The sequence below is a fragment of the Mauremys reevesii genome, linkage group 4 (assembly GCF_016161935.1).
Source record: "Mauremys reevesii isolate NIE-2019 linkage group 4, ASM1616193v1, whole genome shotgun sequence".
Taxonomy (NCBI): Eukaryota; Metazoa; Chordata; order Testudines; family Geoemydidae; genus Mauremys; species Mauremys reevesii.
In genome coordinates this window covers 71,795,231-71,817,121 of record NC_052626.1, presented here as the reverse complement: position 1 = coordinate 71,817,121, position 21,891 = coordinate 71,795,231, and the positions used below count along the sequence as shown (strand labels likewise).

At 46.1% G+C, this 21,891-nt stretch overlaps 1 protein-coding gene across 18 annotated transcripts in view; it reads left to right on the top strand.

The window, feature by feature from the left end:
• Positions 1 to 21,891, top strand: part of NR1H3 (nuclear receptor subfamily 1 group H member 3) — a 58,010-nt gene that overhangs the window by 14,982 nt on the left and 21,137 nt on the right. For 4 of the 18 annotated variants that reach the window (XM_039534185.1, XM_039534174.1, XM_039534188.1 and 1 more), the window contains 6 exons: positions 2,001 to 2,055; positions 6,355 to 6,433; positions 10,861 to 11,127; positions 14,513 to 14,652; positions 18,108 to 18,349; positions 19,522 to 19,788. In XM_039534185.1, the coding sequence (XP_039390119.1) occupies positions 18,232 to 18,349; positions 19,522 to 19,788 (385 nt within the window). In that variant the 5' untranslated portion in view covers positions 2,001 to 2,055; positions 6,355 to 6,433; positions 10,861 to 11,127; positions 14,513 to 14,652; positions 18,108 to 18,231. The remainder of the gene's footprint in view (positions 1 to 2,000; positions 2,056 to 6,354; positions 6,434 to 10,860; positions 11,128 to 14,512; positions 14,653 to 18,107; positions 18,350 to 19,521; positions 19,789 to 21,891) is intronic. The other 14 variants (XM_039534183.1, XM_039534187.1, XM_039534172.1 and 11 more) reach the window with 10 other exon arrangements.

Here is a 21,891-nt window from a genome sequence, read left to right as displayed (position 1 = left end):
TTAATGGGTTACTTATTTTCAGTCTATAAAGCATCTACCTGAGGAACAAATATTTAATAATAGGCTCTTCAGTCTCGCAAAGTATAACATGATTCAATGGCTGGAAGTTGAAGCTAGATGAGTTCGGACTGAAAATAAAGTGTACATTTTTAGCTGTGAGGGTAATTAACCCTTGGAACAATTTACCCAGGGTTGTGGTCAATTCTGCATCATTGAAAGTTTTTAATTCAAGATTGGATGTTTTTATAGGAATTATTTTGGTAAGTTCTGGGATCTGTGCGATACAAGAGGTCAGATTAGATGATCACAGTGTTCTCTTCTGGCTTTGGAACTGATTACTTTATGAACACCAGAGAGTGTGCTAAGAGGCATTTGGATCCAGTTCCTTTTCTCTGCTGCCACTTCTGTAATAAGCCTCCAGGGATCCCTGCTGATTTCCTCGAGTGGACTTCCATGGGAGACACAGATCCATCTGGCCCATGTAGATCCCATGCAATAGAGAGGGTTAAATTTTCTGGGGACTCCGTTCTTCAGCCCCTGGCCAGTATTTTCCCAGAGAGAGACAGAAGGGTCCTTGTTTTGATTCCCATGGGTGCGCTCACGCACACACACACAGAGAATTATTTCTCCTTAGTAGAGAAAAGCAAGTTCTCTGAATGAAAGCTAGGGGATAAAAATAATAAAATGTATATGTTAAACCAAACAAAACAGAGGATAGACTTTTTCAGGCAGAGTACAGAGTCCTGTGAGACTATGCTTAGGAGATCTGGGGCTTCCCTAAGCATGCTATAGCTATTTAACCCTCCTTGTGTTCCTAGGGAAGATATAATAGAGGAATGAGGATTTTCTGCCTCACCTAAAAGATTAGGAAAGGATCAGGCTGCTGCTGCGGGTCACAATGCCCTAACCATTTGGCTGTTGTCTTTGGCTACCACTGTGGATTGCAACACTTCAACGTCCCGGTTATTGTTCTTAGCCGCAGCTGCAGCAGGTTGCCATGCCTTGTCCTTGTCCCCATCTCCTCCCCTTAGCAGCTGGCCATGGAGTGATGAAAGGTGGGGGAAGAGCCCAGATATGGAAGAACAAGCAGGCAGTAAGGAACATCTTGGCCCATCATGTGTTTCTTTCTAGTCCTCTCATCTCCATTTTATAAGGCCAGATGGTTCCTTAGTGTGCTCCAGTCCAAGTTTAATCTGGTATCACTGCCAAAGATAAGTGTGGCTATATTCTGTGGTGGCCAGGGACTCAGCATTTCTAATTGAGGAGATTTTTACCTGAAAGAATGTCCTCACTATACAGGCCCTTCACAGGCAGCTGACTCCAGGCAGGCATCACCTTAGCCCCCTCCCATGGGCGTGAAAGGTCTCTGTCAACAGCAGCTCAAGCACAATAAAAATAAAGGTGTGAAATATATTTGACATTCTCTACATGCTTTCACAGTTAGTGCTAACATGGATGGTTAGTATTGCAAATATGATCCCCATCAACCTAAAAATCCCATAGTCTTTGGGCTTCTCTCTGAAAAAGATAGTGAGACACAAATTAGTTTCATGCACACATGTGGGGCCTTCATCATGGACATGGGCAGGTCAGTTTCCAGCTCTCTTAGTGATATAGTGGGAAACTTTATGGAAAGCTGAAACTATTCAGAATAATAGGATTATAAATCAATTTTTTCCTTTCTCCTGCCAGAGGCTGTAGAAAAGAATACAAATCCTATGGCAAAATGAAGCAGTCCTTGGAGTACAACAAGAGGGAGAATACTATTTTACAAGTGGTAGCCGGAACTAAGCTTGGCAACCCAGCCAATTGCCTGGTCAAATAATGTCAAAATTGACCACTTATCATTTGTCTTTGGTCAAATATTCCAGCAAAAATTCCCAGATTTAGGTAGTGGCCTACCTTTTTGGTTGCATCTTGTTGCTATTCTTTAATTTTTTTAGAACTTCATTTAATTGAAGAATGTCTTGTCAAACCAACGTAATTTCCTTCTTTGACAGGGTTCCTGGCCTAGTGGATGAGGGGAAGCTGTAGATGTGATTGATCTTGATTCTGGTAAGGCTTTTGATACTGTCCCTCAAGGCGTTCTCATAAGAAATGTGAGGCAATATGTGCTCTAGATGAAATTACTATAAGGTGATTGGAAAATTGGTTGAAAGACTGCACTCAAAGAGTAGTTATTAATGGTTTGCCATCAAACTGGGGGGACACATCTAGTGGGGTCTGCAAGGTTCTGTTCTTGGTCCGACACTTCAATTTTTTCATTAATGTCTCGGTTAATGGAGTGGAGAGTATGCTTGTAAAATTTACTTATGATGCCAGACTGGGAGGGTTGCTAGCACTTTGTAGGACAGGATTAGAATTCATAATTATCTTCTCAAATTGGAAAATTGGTCTGAAATCCACAAGATGAAATTCAGTAAAGATAAGTGCAAAGCACTACAGTTAGGAAGGAGAAATCAAATGGGGAATAACTAGCTAGGCAGTAGTACTGCTGAAAAGGATCAGGGGGTTATAGTGGATCAGAAATTTTGTGAGTCAGCAGTGTGATGTAGTTGCTAAAAAGACTAATATTCTGGGTGTATGAACTGGAGTGTTGTATGTAAGAAATGGTAGATAATTATCCCTGTCTACTTGGCATTGTGAGGCCTCATTTGTATTGTGCTCAGTTTTGGGCTCCATACGTTAAGAAAGATGTGGACAAATTAGAGTGATCAAAGGAGAGCAACAAAAAGTGATAGAAGGTTTAGAAAACCTGACCATGAGGAAAAGTTTAAAAAAAAAACTTGGCATGTTTAGTCTTGAGAAAAGAAAATTAAGGGGGCCCCTGATAACAGTTTACAATTATGTTGAGGGCTGTTATAAAGAGGATTCTGATCAACTGTTTTCCATGTCAACTGAAGATGGGACTAGAAGTAATGAGCTTAAGCTGCAGCAAGGGAGATTTATGGTGGCTATTAGGAAAAACTTTCTAATTATGAGGATAGTAAAGCTCTGAAATAGGCTTCCAGGGGAGGTTGTGGAATCCTGATCATTGGAGGTATTTAAGAACAGGTTAGACAAATACCTGTCAGGGATGGTCTAGTACTATATGTGGTCCTGTCTTGGTGCAAGGGGCTGGACTAGATGACCTCTTGAGATCACTTCCAGCCCTACATTTTTAAGATTGTGTTTTACATTTTTCTAAGTTAAAATAACTCAGTTAAGAAACTTTTTTTTAGTGGTAATTCGGCATAAATATCTATAGCTAGGTCTACTGGAGACAATAAAATCTTACTTTTTTTTGTTACTATTGTTACCATTCTAATAAATTAGTTCTTTAAAATATTTGACCATTTTTGATATTATTTGGCAATCTTTGACCAATATTTGACCAGTAAATTCACCAGTTATTTTTGGACCTGTGAAATGCCCAACCCTAGCTGGAACAAATCCAGAGTACTGGGGTGAGGTCAGTAGCTGCTCTTGTTCCAGAGCTATCTGCGAGACTCTCAAGGAGCTTTATCTGGAGTTAGACCCCGATTGATGCTAGACTTTCAATTTGTGAGGAAATGGCTACCTTCTGATGTGGCCATCTCCCAGAGGAGGTCTGCAATTGCAAAAACCAGTCCTCCAAACAGTACCAGTTAGGTTCAAAATGGATACTTAGATGAAGTGATTACTCCTACTTGTTGATGTTTTTCTGGAGTCCATAGAACTTAGTACAGTATAGTGGTTGAAGTAAAATGTGTGGTTTAATTACCACATTAAGCCGGTGAAGCATAACCTTGAATTTCCTCCAGAAGTGTTGTAATGTGGTTGTATGAGAGTGCCCAAGCAAATGATCAAGTCTCTGAACTATAATGTTCTCAGTATGGTCAAGAAAAGGAAGTTTTGTACAAATTGTTATGTTAAATGCCTTCTTAGGGTAAACTAGAGCCTGACTCTGGAACCTCATTCTGGTCCTTGCAGTCTTACCCAAATGGAATCCCTGTGGCAGATATATCACATCACACTTCCTATACATTAAATAGATTCCCTAATAGCTATTATTGCCAATCAGATGAGTTTTAGAAGTAGATAGCTTTCTTTGGTGGGATCCAGTATTGTGCCTTTAATTCAGACAAGTAGCCTTTACAACTATTCTAGCATTCATTTCTAAGTAAAATTCAAGAAATATTTTTCCTTCTGTTAAGCATCAAATCCAGTCTTTAGGAACATTGGCGATCTCAGGCCAGAGAAGTTATGTCTCCCGTCAGGGCCGGCTCTAGGCACCAGCGTCCCAACATGTGCTTGGGGCGGCACTTCTGAAGGGGCAGCATTCCAGCCCTTTGGGGCGGCACCTCTGCTTCGGCGGTGGCACTCCAGTTTTTTTTTTTTTTTTCTTGCTTGGGGTGGCAAAAAACCAAGAGCTGGCCCTGTCTCCTGTAATGAGATCTGCTAGGTAGCCACGTGGCCATCAAGACATACACTCTCTAAAACGCTATATATTGGACATTCAGACTTTAACCTTTGTTAATTTTCAGCAGGTTTTCTCCACACCTTAATGCCCAGAGAAGAATAGAGGATAATATCATATATTATGGATATCTATATTTAAAGGATGATCTTACTTCCTACTCTGGAGGCATACTGCTGTAAAAATCCCATTGCAATGAATCTGTGGACCTTAGCAGGATGAAGAATAGGAAAATTTATTTGTACTTATCTGCAAATTTCCTTTCTTCAAGTAATAAGTTCCACAGAACCAGTCCACTCAGAATACAGAAGGATCATACAGAGAATTGGCATTCAAAGATTCAAATTTATTTCATTAGGGGAAATTTTTTTTTTTTCCCCTTCGAAATATGTTTAGCACAATCTGTGCTTTAGGAAAACAGAACTGCGTTATCCTGGCGGTGGAAGTTGACTCAACTGAAGGGAAGTTCAGGCAGCGGGGCATTCCTCTGCTGCATGTGATGGACAGGTTTGGTTCTGCTCCCTAGCCGCAAGCAGGCTTAAGAACCCATTGTAATGTATCTCTGGACCTTATTACTCAAAGAAAAAACATGTTTTTAACCTAAATACAAGTAAATTTCCCTGTTGCTTTGATCCCATGATGTAGTTGTTCTTAGTTTATTTGATTCTCAGCTCAGTTCTTCTGCTAATATGTAAATGTGAGATTTGAGCTCATTTCAGCTGGAATTCCAGAAGGACTGATACGTGTAATGTTATTGACCCTGTAGCCCATGCTGGACTGGACTGTGTTAGGGATGGGGCCTTTGGAGGCACCTAAATCTACTGAGTATTTGGAGACATCCTGTTGAAATGGGAGGCTCTTGCGTCTCATCTGGTGGGTGTGCCCTGAGAGCAGCCATTTCACTGGCTGGCCCAGAACCAGCAGACTGTGCCTGACTCCAGGACTGTTTTCCAGCTGAGCATTTGTGGTGATGTCAGAGGCTGTGAGAAGGGACAATGCTTGGCAGGACAAAGTCTGCAGAAAGTTCAACTCCACGTTTGGACTAATGCCTCAGAGGGAATTAGATCTACACACACACTCTGTTGCACAGACTGTCGCACGCCCTCTCACACGCTCTCTTGCTGTCACATAGATCCTCTCTCATTTGCACAGACTTTTTAACCCACCCCACCCATTATTTTTCATTTTGCAGCTTTACAGAAGATTTTCAGTTTCCTTGCAAGCTGTTGCAACACACAGTTTCTTCTTTTCTTCAATGTTTAATTGAATTTGGCCTATATAGCAGAAATGCGATGGTCATGCTGACTAGAGCCAGGCAAAATATGGCTAAATATTGTGCAGGCTTCCTTCACACAGAGCTCCTAAAGTCCTTGCTCCCTGACATGCTGTGAACCCCATCCACTATTCCAATCCTTTCCCCTGCACCTTCACATTTCTGTTGATACCCCTAAATACTTCCTGGTACCACCTGATAATCCAGTTCTGGGTTCCCCAGTCCAGCTTTACTGCTGCACCTCAGTCTTGACTCTACTGTGCCATTATCTTAAGTGTAAAGACAGTAAATCCTGCCAAAATATTTGTTGTTGTTGTTTTTTTTGACATATGGGGACTAGACTGAGATATGCAATAGCGATAGTTGAGCTAATTACTTTTGATGTGACTATCTAGTGAATTAAGACTCCAGTCCCAGTATCTATCTAATTTATGCTTTTATGTAGGCCATGTTACTATGGTATCATCCTTCCTTCCTGGCCACTGTATGCAGACAGGGTGTTATTGCTATTAATGGGAATAAAAACATTTCCCTGCTGGTCTTTGGAATCTTCATGATTTTCCTGCCCATTTCTCAACCCAATACCAAATCTCATTCCTCCTTTATTATTATAATTATAATTTATTTATTTGTATTGCAACAGAATCGGCGGGGCCCCATTGTGTTAGGGGCTATACAGACACACTGTAAAGAGTCCATGCTCCAAAGAGCATGCAGTCTAGGTTAGTAGTTTTCAAACTTTTTTTCTGATGACCCAGTTGAAGAAAATTGTTGATGCCTGTGACCCAACGGAGCTGGGGTTGAGGGGTTTGGGGTGTGGGAGGGGCTCAGGGCTGGGGCAGAGGGTTCAGATGTGGGGTGAGGGCTGCAGGGTGGGACTGGGAATGAGGGGCTCAGGGTGTGGGAGGACGCTCTGGGTTGGGGGCAGGCTCTGGGGTGGGGCCAGGGATGAGGGGTTTGGGATGCTCTCAGGGCTATGGCAGGGGGTTGGAGTGTGGGAGGGGTTCAGGGCTGGGGGTGCAGGCTCTGGGGTGGGGCTGGAGATGAGGGGTTTGGGTTGTTGGAGGGGGCTCCAGGCTGGGGGATGGGGGTGGCTCAGGGCTGGGGCAGAGGATTGGGGGGTGGGATTACCTCCGGCGGTTCCCAGGCAGCGGCACAGCCTGGGTACAGAGGTAAGCTTCCCGTCTCTCCTGGCACCACGGACCGCGCTATGTGCCAAAAGTGGCCAGCAGCAGGTCCGGCTCCTTGGCGGAGGTACACAAGTGGCTCTGCGTGGCTCTTGCCTGCAGGCATCGGCCATTGGGGGTGCGGAGCCAGTGCTCGGGCCGAGGGCAGCGCGCAGAACCCCTTGGCCTTCCCCGGCTAGGAGCCAGACCTGCTACTGGCTGCTTCCGGGGCACAGCGCAGTGTCGTAGCCTGGCTTAGCCGGGCAGCACCGTCAACAGGACTTTTAACAGCCCGGTCAGTGGTGCTGATCAGAGCTGCCGTGACCCAGTCCCTTCCATTCCGTGACCCATTTGTGGGTCGCGACCCATGGTTTGAAAACCACTGATCTAGGTTATGGCAAGATGCAACAAGTTGATGAAACAGACAGAAGAGAGAGAGGGAGGATGACTTAACGAAAAAACACAAGTACATTATTGTACAATAAGCATTACTGTCACCCTCTTTTACTCCCCATCCCTCTCTTCTGTTTTCCTCCTATTTCTTACCCCCAGGACACCAGAAGTTGCCCAGTTTTGTGGAAATTAAAGAGGCAACAGGCCTGTTTGATAAAGAGAAATCTAGGTTTGGGAGTCGGAGGCAGGAACTCCTGTGTTCTAGTCCTGGCTCAGCCGCTCACTCACCAGATGGTCTTGGGCAATTCACTTGGCCTCCCTGTGTCTCTGCTTCCCTGGGATAACTTTTCTGTTTATTTTCTATCATTTCTTAAATGCCAATGGTAGGTTGGGCCATCTCCCAGTCCAGAGGAATTAGTGACAATTAGAGGTTCATACCAAGGAGTTGTGCTGGGGCACTCTGAGGAATCCAGAGGATGCTGTGTTATCTTTGATATTTCATTGTAATTCTTCCTCTCCTTTCTCTTCTTGTATAGTGCTGGGCTGCAGAAGGCCTTTGGGAGGCAATGATCATGACGGTGGTCTCTCCTACCTTCCAGGATTTTGGAGGGGGTGGGGGTGGGAGGGATGGTTAATTTGCTTGTTTCTAAAGAGTTTTGCAGATGAAAAGTACCAATAAGTTTGAATGCCATCTGCTTCATTTCCCACTGTTTCCACAGGGAGCAGAGCAGGATTGGACCCTGCCATTTCCCTTGCACCTCACTGTCAAGCAATTATTCCTAATATTCAACCTTTTGCTCTTCTCTGACCTCTCGCCAATTTGTGAACATCTTTCTGGGACTGAGGTGGCGTTTCCTCAGATCCATGTGGAAAGGAAATATTAGTCCCCAGAGCACAAGTGTGAAGCCTCTAGGATTGAGGGTCACAAAGGACAAGTGCAGGATCCCAGGCAGAGGCGGCTCTAGGTATTTTGCCGTCCCAAGCACGGCAGGCAGGCTGCCTTTGGTGGCTTGCCTGTGGGAGGTCCCTGGTCCCGCGGATTCGGCGGCACCCCTGTGGGAGGTCCGCCGAAGCCGCGGGAGCAGCGGACCCTCCGCAGGCATGCCGCCAAAGGCAACCTGCCTGCTGCCCTCGCGGCGACTGGCAGAGCGCCCCCCGCAGCTTGCCACCACAAGCATGCGCTTGGCGTGCTGGTGCCTGGAGCTGCCCCTGATCCCAGGTGTGGTCTCTTCCTTGCTCCAAGATGTGGCGTGTCTGCATCACTTCACAGTGGATAGAGAATCTTCTCTCAATCTTGTTTCACTTCTCTGCAAGCTTCATGTTAAGATCAGTTTTGGTCCCCAGCCAATAACTCCCTGTATATATGTCCCATTACACCATTCTGAAATATGGGCATTTCCCCTGGCCTTTCCTGCCCCTCTCCTTTGAATAACATTACCTGAAAATGGACCAAGGGAAATCTAGATCTTAGAACTGGTGCCTCAAAGAAAAGCTGGTTGTCAAATTTTTTTCTAGACATATATAATTAGCTCTGTGCAGAATGGGTATGAATGACTGATGCTAGAGGAGGAATCTAGTAAAGAAGTGGGGCATGCAAATTTTCTCTCTGCTGACATTTGATAGAATTTACAAGAAAACTGAGGCAGGGACTAGTTCTCATTTTCAGCCTTCAAATTGGCCAGGGTGAGCTGTCACTGCACCTAGAAGGTTTAAGTGCAGATCAGCAACTTGTCTGGTGAGCTGCAAGCTTCTCAGCTTTAGTTCCTCAGACCAGGGCTTTGCTTTTATCAGGTTGTTTCCCAGTAGAATTTTTCTGTAGGCTTTCTAGGCATGGTCTAGACCCGGGGTAGGCAACCTATGGCATGCATGCCGAAGGTGGCACGCAAGCTGATTTTCAGTGGCACTCTCACTGCCCTGGTCCTGGCCACTGATTGGGGCCTCTGCATTTTAATTTAATTTAAAATGAAGCTTCTTAAACATTTTTAAAAAACCTTATTTACTTTACATACAACAATAGTTTAGTTATATATTATAGACTTATAGAAAGAGACCTTCTAAAAACGTTAAAATGTATTACTGGTACACGAGACCGTAAATTAAAGTGAATAAATGAAGACTCGGCACACCACTGCTGAAAGGTTGCCGAACCCTGGTCTAGACTTAAAAGTTTTGCTGGCACAGCTATGTCAAGAGTGTGAAAAAAATCTCACAGACCTCCAACCAACATAGCTATGACAGTTATACCAGCAAAAAATTACTTTACCAGTATAGCTTTTTTCTTCAGGGAAGCGATATAAACTATACTGGCAAAATAAATTTTTTGCTGGTGTAAGATGAGTCTCCACTAGGAGGATTTGTTGATATACCTATACTTTTCTATTGTAAACAAGACCCCAGACTAAACACCCCTCCTCTGCTCCCCTCCGGAAGATGCTGAGCAGACCTGTCTTTGTTTCCCTGTTGGAAAGGGTGTGTGTGTGTGTTTGTTGCTGTATTTTTCTCTGCTTCTCCTCCTGAGAGGAGCATAGATGGGATTTTTCCTGTTTGAAGGCCCTGTCAAAGTCAAAGCCACTTTGTGTTTCCTGCCATCCAAAAGTTGGTGCTGATAGTGAAGTCGAACTGATGCTGAGCTGAAGTCAAGCTCCCAGGGTTACTGCAGTTCAGTTTCAAAATAGCAGGCTCTGCTGCTGTTCTCCCATGCAGGTGCTGCAGGGACCTATATAGCTTGTAAGCAGCAGCTGGACTGAATTGGGATTATGTCTTTGGGAGACATTCCTCTTGTGGAGATAGGGGTGACTCCTATTCCATTAGATGTGTGTTGTAGTGTGTGGGAAGAGTGTCAGGGATCATCACCATAACATCTTCCTTCATGAATCCCATACATGTCTTGATTTCTGCTCTCCCTGAGGTTGTATATGCTCTAGATTTGCCTGAGGCTCAGAACCCAACGTGATGGGTACAGTATAAAATCCCAGTTTGAATAGAATAGTCTGGAGTTGAGTTAGGGCTTTTCTACACAAATGTTTAGTTTGCGACAAGCTGGGGTATGAATCTACCTTGTGCTGACCTGCTGCATGCTAACTGTTCATGTGGACCCTTCTGATGCACACTAACAGTTCCTCAGTGCACTTTGATCTAGTCCTGTTTCAAAGTGGGCGTAGATCATAGGGCACCAAGTAACTTTTAGTGCATGTCAGCAGGGTCCACATGGACAGTTAGTGCATGGCAAGATATTGAGGGATTGATTGATACCACAGGTTGCTGTGAACTAAATGTTCATGTAGACAAGCCCTGAGGCAGCCATTGTCCAGACCCAGATTGAGCTCTCTGCCAGGGGCTAGCAGAGTTTGGGCAGATGACACCATGAGAAACTCCATACCAGTAAATGTGACTGTATGAAATCCTGACACCATTCCCTAACTCACCCCCAAATTCTGAGCCACAGGGAACAAATCAGCCTTTCTCGTCATCATTCGCTCACTCATTCAGGGGAGCTGGCGTTTGCAGGCAAACAGGAAAAGAGGCCAAAGGAGCCCTGCGTACAGTGTGAATGAACTGGAGTAACCCCTTCTCCTTTCTCCTTCTCTCAGTTACAGGACCAAGGGCATCCGGCAGCACACAGGGAGGGAGGGAGCAGAAAAGCACAGCCCATTCTGAGAACTCACTGGCCTGAAAGTACTCACACTCGCTTACTCTTTCTCTCTCACTCCTTGTGCTGCTGCGGGCTCTTTAGGCCTCCCAGGCCTTGGGTGGGAGATCACTGTCAAGGCAAAGGCAAAACCTCAGCCATTGGCACTGCAGGAAAAAAGGAACTAACGAGAGAGACAGGCAGGAGGGAGGCTTTGCTGCAGGACCAGGTAGGTGAACTGGAAGGCTGCATATAGGGCAGTTTTTGGGTGGCTTAGTTTTTTTTTTAATTTTGGGGACCTTGTGGGCTCTGTTGTGAGGTTGGAGTTGGCCACATCTGAATCCAATCTGCTTTGGGGTTTGGGAATGAGCATTTGTAGTACAGAGATGCCCATGGGCTCTACTGGAAGGGAACAGCCCCCTGTTCATTGAAGGATTTAGGACAATGTGAGATATTATGGTCAGTGGGATGCCTACAGGGTAGAAGCGCGGGAGCTGCCAGAAGTGAGGCTGTGCACTGAAGTGGAGTGGAGAAAAGTCCCCAGGGCTGATCCTGGCCTGGAATAACCTGACTCTCCCTTTGACAGTCCCATTCTTCCCCTGCTTTGCTTTGTGATCCAGGACAGGCTGCTGCATTTGACAGAGGCTGGGGGAAAGGTTGCATCTGTACCAGGCTGTTGGGAAGCTGTGGGCAATTTTTTGCATCACCATTAAAGGCAGGAATGAATCCCATTTGTTCATCTGGTTCACACTTCCTATCTCTCTGTAGCATTAGTCCCTCGAGGGAAAGTTCCAGGGCTTTAGTGAGTCTGCTTTTCAGTGTCCTAAGTAATGAGGCTTCTCCACTTTCCTTGAATAATTACTCCATAGTCTAGTAGATCTTACTATTAAGATTTTTTTTTTCTCCTGATATTCAGCTTAAATGTCCCCTTCCTAGTTTCATCTCACTCATCCTATCTCCCACCCTAAGTAAGTTCTCCTTTCCTTGGTATTTACATTCCTCAGTTACTAGTACACGGCTGTATCTCCCTGCCCTCTCTCCAGTCCTGCATAAGACAAGTTGTATTTAGTTGTTTCAGTCTCTTTCTTCTGTTGCTTTTCTCTGTACTCCCTCTAGTTTGTGGACATCTTTCTGGTACTGAGATGTCAAAACCGCTACATTATTTCCGATGGAGTCTCCTGAAAGCCATATAGGGAGACACTATTCTCTGTCTGCTCCAGGACCTTAGGCCAGGACCCAGAGCTGATCTCTGTTTTCCCAGAACTGTACAGAGCGGGGCTATCCCCCTGCTCCGTGAATGTTTATACGCTTCAAAACTGAGTTGCCTTTTATGCTACCCTGTTGCATTGCGAGCACCTATCTAGTGTGCAGTCCACTATCACTAAGCGTCACTGCTTCCCAGGTTTTTCCCTCCCATCACGGATCTGGGTTTTGAGTTATTTTTCCCCTGAAGTACTAGCTGTGTTTCTCCAGGCTGAGTCTCATTTTATTTTCTGCCTGTGTATCTAATTTCTCTAGGTCCCTTTGGGTTATTTCTCTGTCCTGACAGGGTGTTAGCAACTCCTTCCAGTTTAGTATGACCTATGCCTGTCATTAACATACTCTTTACCTTCTTAACAGATACTTGCTGATGATATTAAATCAGACCAATCTTAACTCTGGTTTCACCAGCAGAGCCTGAGAAAAGAGTGCTATAGAGACTAGGAGGAACAAGCGAACCAGTGAGAGCTGGAAAGAACCACTTGCTTCCAGAGACCTGCTCAGAGGAAGTATTAAGGCCTTTTAGGAAGTTTGTGAAAATCTGCTAGATAGTATAAAAGAGAAGGTGCTCATCAGAGCACCAGGTCACTGGGCACCATCCATTCTTCTGATGGGAGAGAATGGGTCTTCTTGTGTATGTTTTTATGCTGTCCTATCACATTGCAAGCTCCTACATAGTGCTGTAACACATTCTGTGGGACTTGACTAGATCCATACCCCAACCCAATGCTTTGTTTTTTATCTCAGCCATTTGGACCTGTAGCCAGTTTTCTGTGAACATGACAGTGTCATAGCTGAGCCATCGTAAATTAAGATTTCAAAAAACTTTTTGTGGGATACTGTGGGCCCAGCTTTCAAAGAGAGGATCAAATTGGCTCTTTGATGCTCAAATGTGTATTTTACAAGTTTGAACCCATTTAGGAAATTTGGGCACATGTCCTAAGTGTCTACATTTGAAAGCTAGGACTGTCTATCAAATGCACTCGTTCACTTGGTCATAATCACAAAGGCTCCTGTGCTGTTATACAGGAGTACACACAAAGGCACAATTCCATGACACATATGGGGAGACATGTGCTTGCAAGCACAGTCACAACACATGGATGCACACACAAGTAAAGTTTCTCTGACAGTGTCTCCGTGCACACAGGGGAGTGCACCCAGGTCAGAAGCATACAGGCATATTTATGCTAACAGACATATGGATGGATGCACATATATGCCCCAGGCATACAGGGGCAGTCCCTCTGTCGCGCACATGCACACCCATTCTTTCAGCAGGTGGCTGGCTAGTGCTGCAGTGACATAGTGTTCTGGTCAGCATCCCATGTTTTGTACCACCCCACAGATTTTCACAAACTTCCTAAAAGGCTTCAGCACTTCCTCTGAGCATCTGTTACTGGGAAGGAAGAGGCTCCTCCAACTCTTGCTGACTCTTGTTTCTCATTCCTTCTGTGGTTTACAGCACACTTTTCCCAGGCTCTCTTTAGGGGAACACATGCCTGGAACAGGGACTGTATGTAAAAGGCTGATCTGTATTTTCTGAGGAAGGCTTTTGGCTCCTGAGGTTCAGGGCTTCTCCCAGAATGCACTGGTCCTTCCAGGAAGGCCAAGGGAGTTAGTGGAATTGGGAGTGAGAGAGAAAGGCAGTCATGCTTAGCAGGGGAGAAGTCATTGTGACTACTTCTGGACTACTTGCTTATTGTGCACAAACTGTACTCTGCCCAAGGTCATCTCCTTTACTTGTATCTTTTTGTGGCTAGGGGACAGAATTTAGACATATCCCAGGCAGCTGTGACTCTTGATTACTGATCAGATGGAAGATTTCCAGAATGAATGGAGGGGAAGTTCTCTTGGGAATTGGAATGGGACTGTTGCCTGTGGGATGGGGTGAGAGCTCAGGCTGTGGGGGTTAGTCCCAGTGAAGGGACAGATAAGAGCCCTGGCCGTATAGAGAGTTTATGTGTGGGACAGGAGTGGAGCCCTGGCCATGGGCGTGGGAATGCTGGCTGCAGGGGCTCTGTGGGTGTGAGGGTGGGAGCACTCACTGCAGGGGACAAGGCTGAATGCTGTGGCTTGTATCATGATATTTTATGGGTACTTTGCCTACAGTTTGAAACACAAGGGTTACCAAAGAGCTGAACTTGGGACTTTCGGTCTCTGAGTTGTTCAGCTGTCTCCGGGAGGGGTGGGGGAAGGGGGGGTGAAGAAACTGGTGCCAGCACATCTCGGAAGTGCTTGGCGCCTTGATCTGAGACATGAATGACAGTTTGTGGGAGAACTGCTTCCCCCAGCCTTTCACCTAGATTGACTTCCTCATTGGAGGCTGCACTCAGTGGATTTCTTTGTTCCAGATGCTGCATTTGGGAGTGAGGGGTTGCCCTGTTTTATCATTTTGCCAGCTCTGGTTTTCAGAACTGGCACCAGGAATTGGGACCAACAGGTAGGGGAGCACAGCAGGCTGTATAAAGAAGATAAAGTTTTCCTTTTGCAGGTACAGTTAACATCACAGTTTTACATCTGTAGTTGAGTTTTAGATGCAAATCTGGGCACTTACCAGTCTTAACTACCCGATTGCTGGGGCAAAAGGGAGGTGGAACCTCAACCCTTTGAAAACTCAGCCCTAAATCTTTACGTTGCTTCCTGTGACATCTCCTGGTGACTTGTAGGGTGAGTAGAAGTCCAGCTTTTGGTAGGATTTGCCTAGACCTGTGTTAAGATGCAAGGCAAGTAGCCACCTCTCTGACTCTGACCTACTGTTAGCGCATGGAATGGGGACACTTGAGGTGATTTCATAGCATGAAGACAATCATTTATTTGTATTCAGGGTGAGCACACAGAGATTCCAGCCCAATGAGAATGAGAGAGAGAGAGAGATTAGAAAAGACACTTTAAAAAATTGAAAATGAAAATCAGCCCCCATTACTCTGTTGTACAGGCTTCCCATCTCCCTGTCACCACTGATGGTCCACGGCCAGAGCTGCTTTGCTATAGCTAGCTACCCTACCTGCCGTGGAAGGTCCTGCTTACTCAGTCTCCCCACCCAGTACACAGATGCTATGGTTTGCATTTAGGTCAAACACCATCAGCCCGAAGCTGCTACTGGATTCAGAACTGTAAAAGGAAAATGTAGTGCTTTGGGGAAGGCTTCTCTGGAGTATCTCTGCTCCCAGCTGTCCCCTGCCTCCCTACACTGGGAAAGTTAGGCATCATCTGCTCTCCCTTCCTATGTATAACTGAAGACTACTCATGCACAGACAGGGAGCATCATGTCTCTTCTGTCAGAAACTCCTCTTTGGGCTCAAAATACCCAGCCAACAGCTAGTTTCACTCTTGTTACATGAGTTAGACCTGTTTGCACATTGAAGATATTTCACTTTGGAAATCTCACCAGGCAGATATCCCTGTCCTCCTCTTTGGTTCTGGGTGTCTGGTCCTCTTCCCTATTTCCTAGTGTACATAGGTTGGCTGCACTGGGGTGCTTAATCATCGAAAGTAACAGGAGCCCAAGCAGTCATTCAGTTCTTCAGTTACAAAACTGAACCCTTTCTCTACTAATATTCGCAGAGCTGCTGTGGTCTATAGGGTAATTCTTTAAAATAATTAATATTTTTTGAATGAATCTTCCCCATAATTTTAAATTTATGAACAACAGTGTGCTCAGCAGAATCTATCCTCAGGGCAAGTATACTCAGCTCTCTGCCTGTCACACCCAAACATGGCTGGACATGCTGCTCACAGCTGTGCCAGTGCAGAGCAAATGTGGGACTAAGAACAAACAGTGGGTATGGGGTTTGTTCATCTACAGATCCCATCCCCAGAGGACTTTTGTTCACTACAGCATTTACATCGGAGTGGTTTTCAAGCCAGCTGTAACTATCCACTTTGTGCCTTTGGGCATAATGGCACTGGGAGCCTTCTTGCATTTTCCCAAACCCAGATACATTAGCTCACTATCCTGCATGCAGGGATTTTTTATTCTTTCTTCCAGTTCAGAGGTTTCCATTTTGCTGCCATTGTATTTCTTCTGGAGTATCTATTTCTCCAGTCGCTCAGGGACTAATGAATATGTGCACCAAAGGGAGAGGGACTCTCTACTCCTTACATTGTCCAGATCAAGGCTAAGGCCTTATTTACACAGATCATGTTTTAATATGGCCTGTGGGCATTAAACGTCCTGCATCTATTATCTGGCAGAATATAATGGAACCAGGCAGGGGTCCAACAGACTCAACAGTATGTCTCAATTTATGCTTGTTGGTTCCATTGGGGACATTGCAAAAGATCCAAGGGCGATGTGTTGAAGAAATCAGCCACTGACCCCTCATCAAAAAAGATAGTGTGAAGTCCCCAGAGTGAGCCCCGAGCCACCCATAAATGATCTCTGTCACTCTTGGTATCCTCTGTACTGTACTGGAGATCTGTACTGTCAGCACCAAGATAATCCCAGCCCAGTACCAACAGCTCATGAAGATCTGGGGCAGCAGGTGCCATTGACGTGCCTACAGACCCAATGGGCATGGGCACTGAGTCAATGGCACTGTAGGACAAAGGCAGAAGCCAGCACTCCACTAAGATGATGCTACCGGTGTGCACTGCTCCACCAGCACCATTATCAATGCCCCATTCAGCCCTGGAGCGATCAGTTTGTCTATACTTGAAAAGTTGCATTAGTTTAACTAAATAGATTTTTAAATCTGTCCAGTCAAATTGGTACAAACCCTTAATGTAGATGGACTTAAACTGCTGTAACCCTTAAGCTTGCATTGGTAAATTGCTGAATTAAGCTAAACTGATAATGAATATTAAACCAATTTAGGTAGGTCTACATTAGGAGTTTGCACTGATTTAAACTTAGTCTAGTTAAACTGGTCCAACTCTTTGTATAGATGAGACTCTTTGAGAAATTTGACTAGGTCTTTTTCTCAATATGGTTGTAGACTGATGCTCTGCCCCTGTAGTAGACTTTGTGTTTCCCAGGTGTCTGAGAGGGGAGCCCTTCAGATGGCATCTTTGGTGGTGAATGCATTTGCCTGAAGAAGGATTATAGCCATTTTCCATAGATCTGATGTAGGAGTTTTATCTCCTGCTATAGTTTGTACCTGTGGTCTAAATCAGTGGTTCTCAGCCAGGGTACTTGTACCCCTAGGGGACGCAGAGGTCTTCCAGGGGGCACATCAACTTATCTAGTTTTACAACAGGCTACCTAAAAAGCACTAGCGAAGTCAGTACAAACTAAAATTTCATACAGACGATGACTTGTTTCTATTGCTCTATATACTGAAATGTAAGAACAATATTTATATTCAAATTGATTTACTTTATAATTATATGGTAAAAATGAGAAAGTAAACAAGTTTTTAAGTGAGGGTACTACTTGGGGTATGCAAGACAAATCAGACTCCTGCAAGGGGTATAATAGTTTGGAAAGGTTGAGAGACATTGCTTTAAATGACATTGATCCTGAGCACAACACAGGGCAGCTGTTAGTATCACAATGAAGATTTTCTTGTGGTATAATTGTAAAGCCCTTACATTCTTTATAATGTGAGCTCCTCAAGGCACATCACAAAATCCATCACAGCTGGCACTGATTTACAGCACCTTATTGGCAGGTTCGACAAAGGGTATGGAGATTGGAATATCCCTCTCACACACTTTGGGGATGTCCCTGCAGGTCAGGGCTGAGGTTCAGTGGTGATGTGTGTGGTAGGGAAAGCTTGTCCTGCAGTGGTATATATTCTGGGGATAAACAGAGGATTCATTCTCCAGGGTCTGCTAAATCTTGTAACTTTCATCACATTCACATAGGGTTTTAAGGAAATAAACATAAATAACAAGGCTGATCGTCTCTTTGTGTGAATGATGGAGCAAAGCCTCAAAGTATACCTGGATAGGTAGCCTCTGCAATTAAATTCTCTCCTCTTATGCTTTGTTTTTTCTCCACAGGCACCTCCAGTCAGTTTTTAAACAGCAGAGAGAATCTAACAGCCTTGAAGACTTCTGCAGTATCGCACACAGCAGTAACCATGCTACAGAGATGAAATGATAGTGAGTCTCGCCAGTGTATCCCATGGGTCCCACACAGCTTGCTGCACAGGATCATGGGAAAAGGGTGGCAAGTGTATTTGAAATGGAGGAGGAAGGGTTTTCACTCTTCCATGGCTCGGAGATCCCCCCCGAGCATGCAGGTAAGGCGGTCATTGTGACATCCACACAGTGTGAAAGTGGTGTGCTGACTGAATCACATACATAGTGGTTGCTTAGGGTTTGATCCATTACATGCAGGGCACTTGATGGGATAAGGGAGTAGAAGAAGAGTTGTCAGTTGGTGGGAGAGAGGATGGGGTTCTCCAGGATGTAAATGGTGACAACAGGTGTGCTGTAATGTACTGGCTTTGTGTGTGTATGTGTGTGTGATGTTGTCCTCTAGTGGCTGAGCCCACAGGGAATAAAAAAGATGGACTTCTGTCAGTCATGGGAGATCTTTGGATTTAGGAGTGGATGGGAGGGTTCTTGCATGGGGCGTTATGTGCAGGTGGTAGAAGATAAGAACACTTCAGGAATCCAAGGTTAGTTGAGTTAGTGCCATGTGGCCCCCACTTTCACAGTATTTTCCCTCTTGGCTGGTTCTCCAAGGCTTCGCTTCATGGGTTTGTCTGCTTTAGTCTGAGTTTTCCGTAACACCCTCATTTCAGCCCCTCTTTTCCTGTGACTCTTGGGCTGCTGAGCCATATTTCAATTTCATCTGCATGGGATTTGAGTGCCACTGAGGTAATGCGGTGCTGAAGTCTTGCTCTTCAAACACCTGTATATAGCGTTGCCCGTTGTTGCCTCAGGGTGGCGGGGCAGAGGGTGCAGAATGGAAGTAAGAGCACCAGAGACAAATTTTGAAAGAATAGATTTTTCTGTGCAGTTTGGGATTTGGCTTTAGATTTGGACTTCTCCTTTTTGCAGCTCTTTCATATGCCACTGAAGGTCACTCCCACCTTGTCAGACTTATAGAGAGATGAAAGTGCAAAAGGGTATCTAGTTGGAACACATCTAACTCTTGGGGCTGGAAGCAGCAGGGGCTGCCTCTCCCCATTCCCATCCCCCAGAAGCCTGAAATTTGGGATAAAAATGGGAGCAGTGTTATGCTCAGGTTTGGGCAGCAGTTGACATCTCTAGTAGCTCTGGGTAAGAGAAGGAGTTCTCATTCAGATGGAGAGTGAGAGAGAGCTGAGCCTGAAACTGACTCTGATCCCCAGGATGTATCTGTGCCACCATGGATGGGAGTGGATTTGTGCTAGGGAACTGGATGTCCTGGCCTATTCACAGCCCCAAATTCTCTTATCTTTGTCCTCTTTGTCCATCTCTGTAGAAAATCCACCCCTGAAGCGGAAGAAGGGTCCAGCCCCCAAGATGCTGGGGAATGAAGTGTGCAGTGTATGTGGGGACAAGGCCTCAGGCTTCCACTACAACGTGCTGAGCTGCGAGGGCTGTAAGGGCTTCTTCCGCCGCAGTGTCATTAAGGGTGCCCAGTATGTCTGCAAGAACGGTGGCAAGTGTGAGATGGACATGTACATGCGCCGCAAGTGCCAGGAATGCCGGCTGCGCAAGTGCCAGGAGGCAGGCATGCGGGAGCATTGTGAGTGCAGGGGAGGGAGGCATGTGGGAGCCTGTGCGGGTGCAAGGGAGGGGGGCATGCAGGAGCAGCGTGGGTGCAGAAGCACTTGGGGGGGTGTAGTCATTGTGGGCTATGCCGGAGCGGTGAGGCTGTTAGTGGAGATATTGATGCTGTGGGTGCATACAGTGGCCATGCTGCCTAGTATCTATGTGGCTGGGAAAAGGAACTGTTTACTCTGAAACAATTTAAAAATAACCTTCAGAGGCACAGCTGCCCACACAACAATGAAGTTCTTGGCAAGCTGACTGCCTTGTGATTTTGAGTGTGTGAAGTGTCATTATGCTGTCTGCATAGTCAGCACTATTGCAAGCATTTGCTATGTTTGTAACACGCGTTGCATCCACACACAGAACTTGTAACAAGTGCACAAATATTGCCACACCACTGCAACTGCACTTACACACAGGGCCGCCTGGGGGTGGGGGGCAAGAAGGGCACGAGGGCCCCCACGAAAGTTTTTCGGGGCCCCTGGAGCGGGGTCCTTCACTCGCTCCGGGGGGCCCGGAAAACTCTTGCTGGGCCGGGCCCAGGAGCTTCTTCCGCTCCCGGTCTTTGCCGGCGGGGGGTCCTTCCGCTCCGGGGTGGAAGGACCCCCCACTGGCGAGTTACCGCCGAAGCGGGACCCGCCGCCGAAGTTCAGCTCAGTCTTCGGCGGTAATTCGGCGGCGGGGGGCCCTTCCGTTCAGGGACCGCCGCCGAAGTGCCCCGAAGACCCGCAGTGGGGGCCCCCCACCGCCGAATTACCGCCAAAGACCGGGCTGCACTTCGGCGGCGGGTCCCGCTTCGGCGGTAATTCGGCGGTGAGGGTGGGCCCCGCCGCGGGTCTTCTGGGCACTTTGCCGGCGGTCCCGGAACAGAAGGGCCCCCCGCCGCTGAAGACCCCAGGCCCCGGGAATCCTCTGGGCGGCCCTGCTTACACATGCCCAGTTTTGGCACTCAATTTTACTTCCTATACTGAGTTGCTCTTCTCTGTTGCATTGGTGGTGTAGACCAGGAGCTCAGTCCACCTGGTACAGTCCCTCAGTGCTCCTGCCCACCTTTCAGTGACAGCTCAGAGAACTAGCTCTGTCATATGTCAAGCCACCTTGTAGGACATGTAGGCCCAAGAGAAACTCAGTTGATACTCAGCTTGTCTGGTTTCCCCCTTCCCCACACCCCAAAGCCCAGATCAGTGAAAAAGGATACACAGTGAGCCATAGCACACAGAGCCATGCCCTGAATCAATGTGTATACTGCACTGGGATTGGTATAGTCATATGAATTCTGCCTCAACACCATCACCCATACTCCTGAGAGCAGGAGAAGGGACTTGATTAGAAAAAAACACAGCAAAACTACCCCTGTCCCCACATCTCACTCACATTCTGCAAGTAAATCCCAGATGGCCTCCTAGTGGTTCAACACCTCGTTGTGTTGGGGTAAATAACTGGGCTGCATCTCTTCCCATCATCTGCACTGTTCTGCCAAGCCTGGGCCCATTCCCTTCCTGTCTCTGGATCCTTTGGGGAAACACAGATACAAACTACTTGTAAGGCAAAATCAAAACAAGAAAAAGCAATAACAAAATCCAGCCTCCCCCCATTCCCAAACGGAGAGCCACCCAAATAGGACAGTGCTTGTAGTAATGGATTCCAGAATATATTGGACAGTGGCTGATGGGGAAGCTGGTGAGCCCCCACCATTGCATCTGCATGGATTGTGCAAAGGTGTAGCAAGGCATAGGCCCTGCCCTTCAAGATGAATGCATGGATCCTTTGGCAGAACAGAACTATGTAGGCAGTGGAACAAACCAAAATTGGGAACAGGCACAAATGGATGTTTTCTACCATCGCCTACAACCTGTATCACATATGTTAAAATATACTTATTAGCAAACTTAGGGAGTTGATAGGTAAGATCCCATGGAAAGCAAGTCTAAGGGTCAAGAGAATTGGCAGTTTTTCAAAGAGACATTGTTAAGGGCACAAGAGCAAACTATCCCACTGTGTAGGAAAGATAGGAAGTATGGCAAGAGATCACCTTGGCTTAACCAGGAGATCTTCAGTGATCTGAAACTCAAAAACT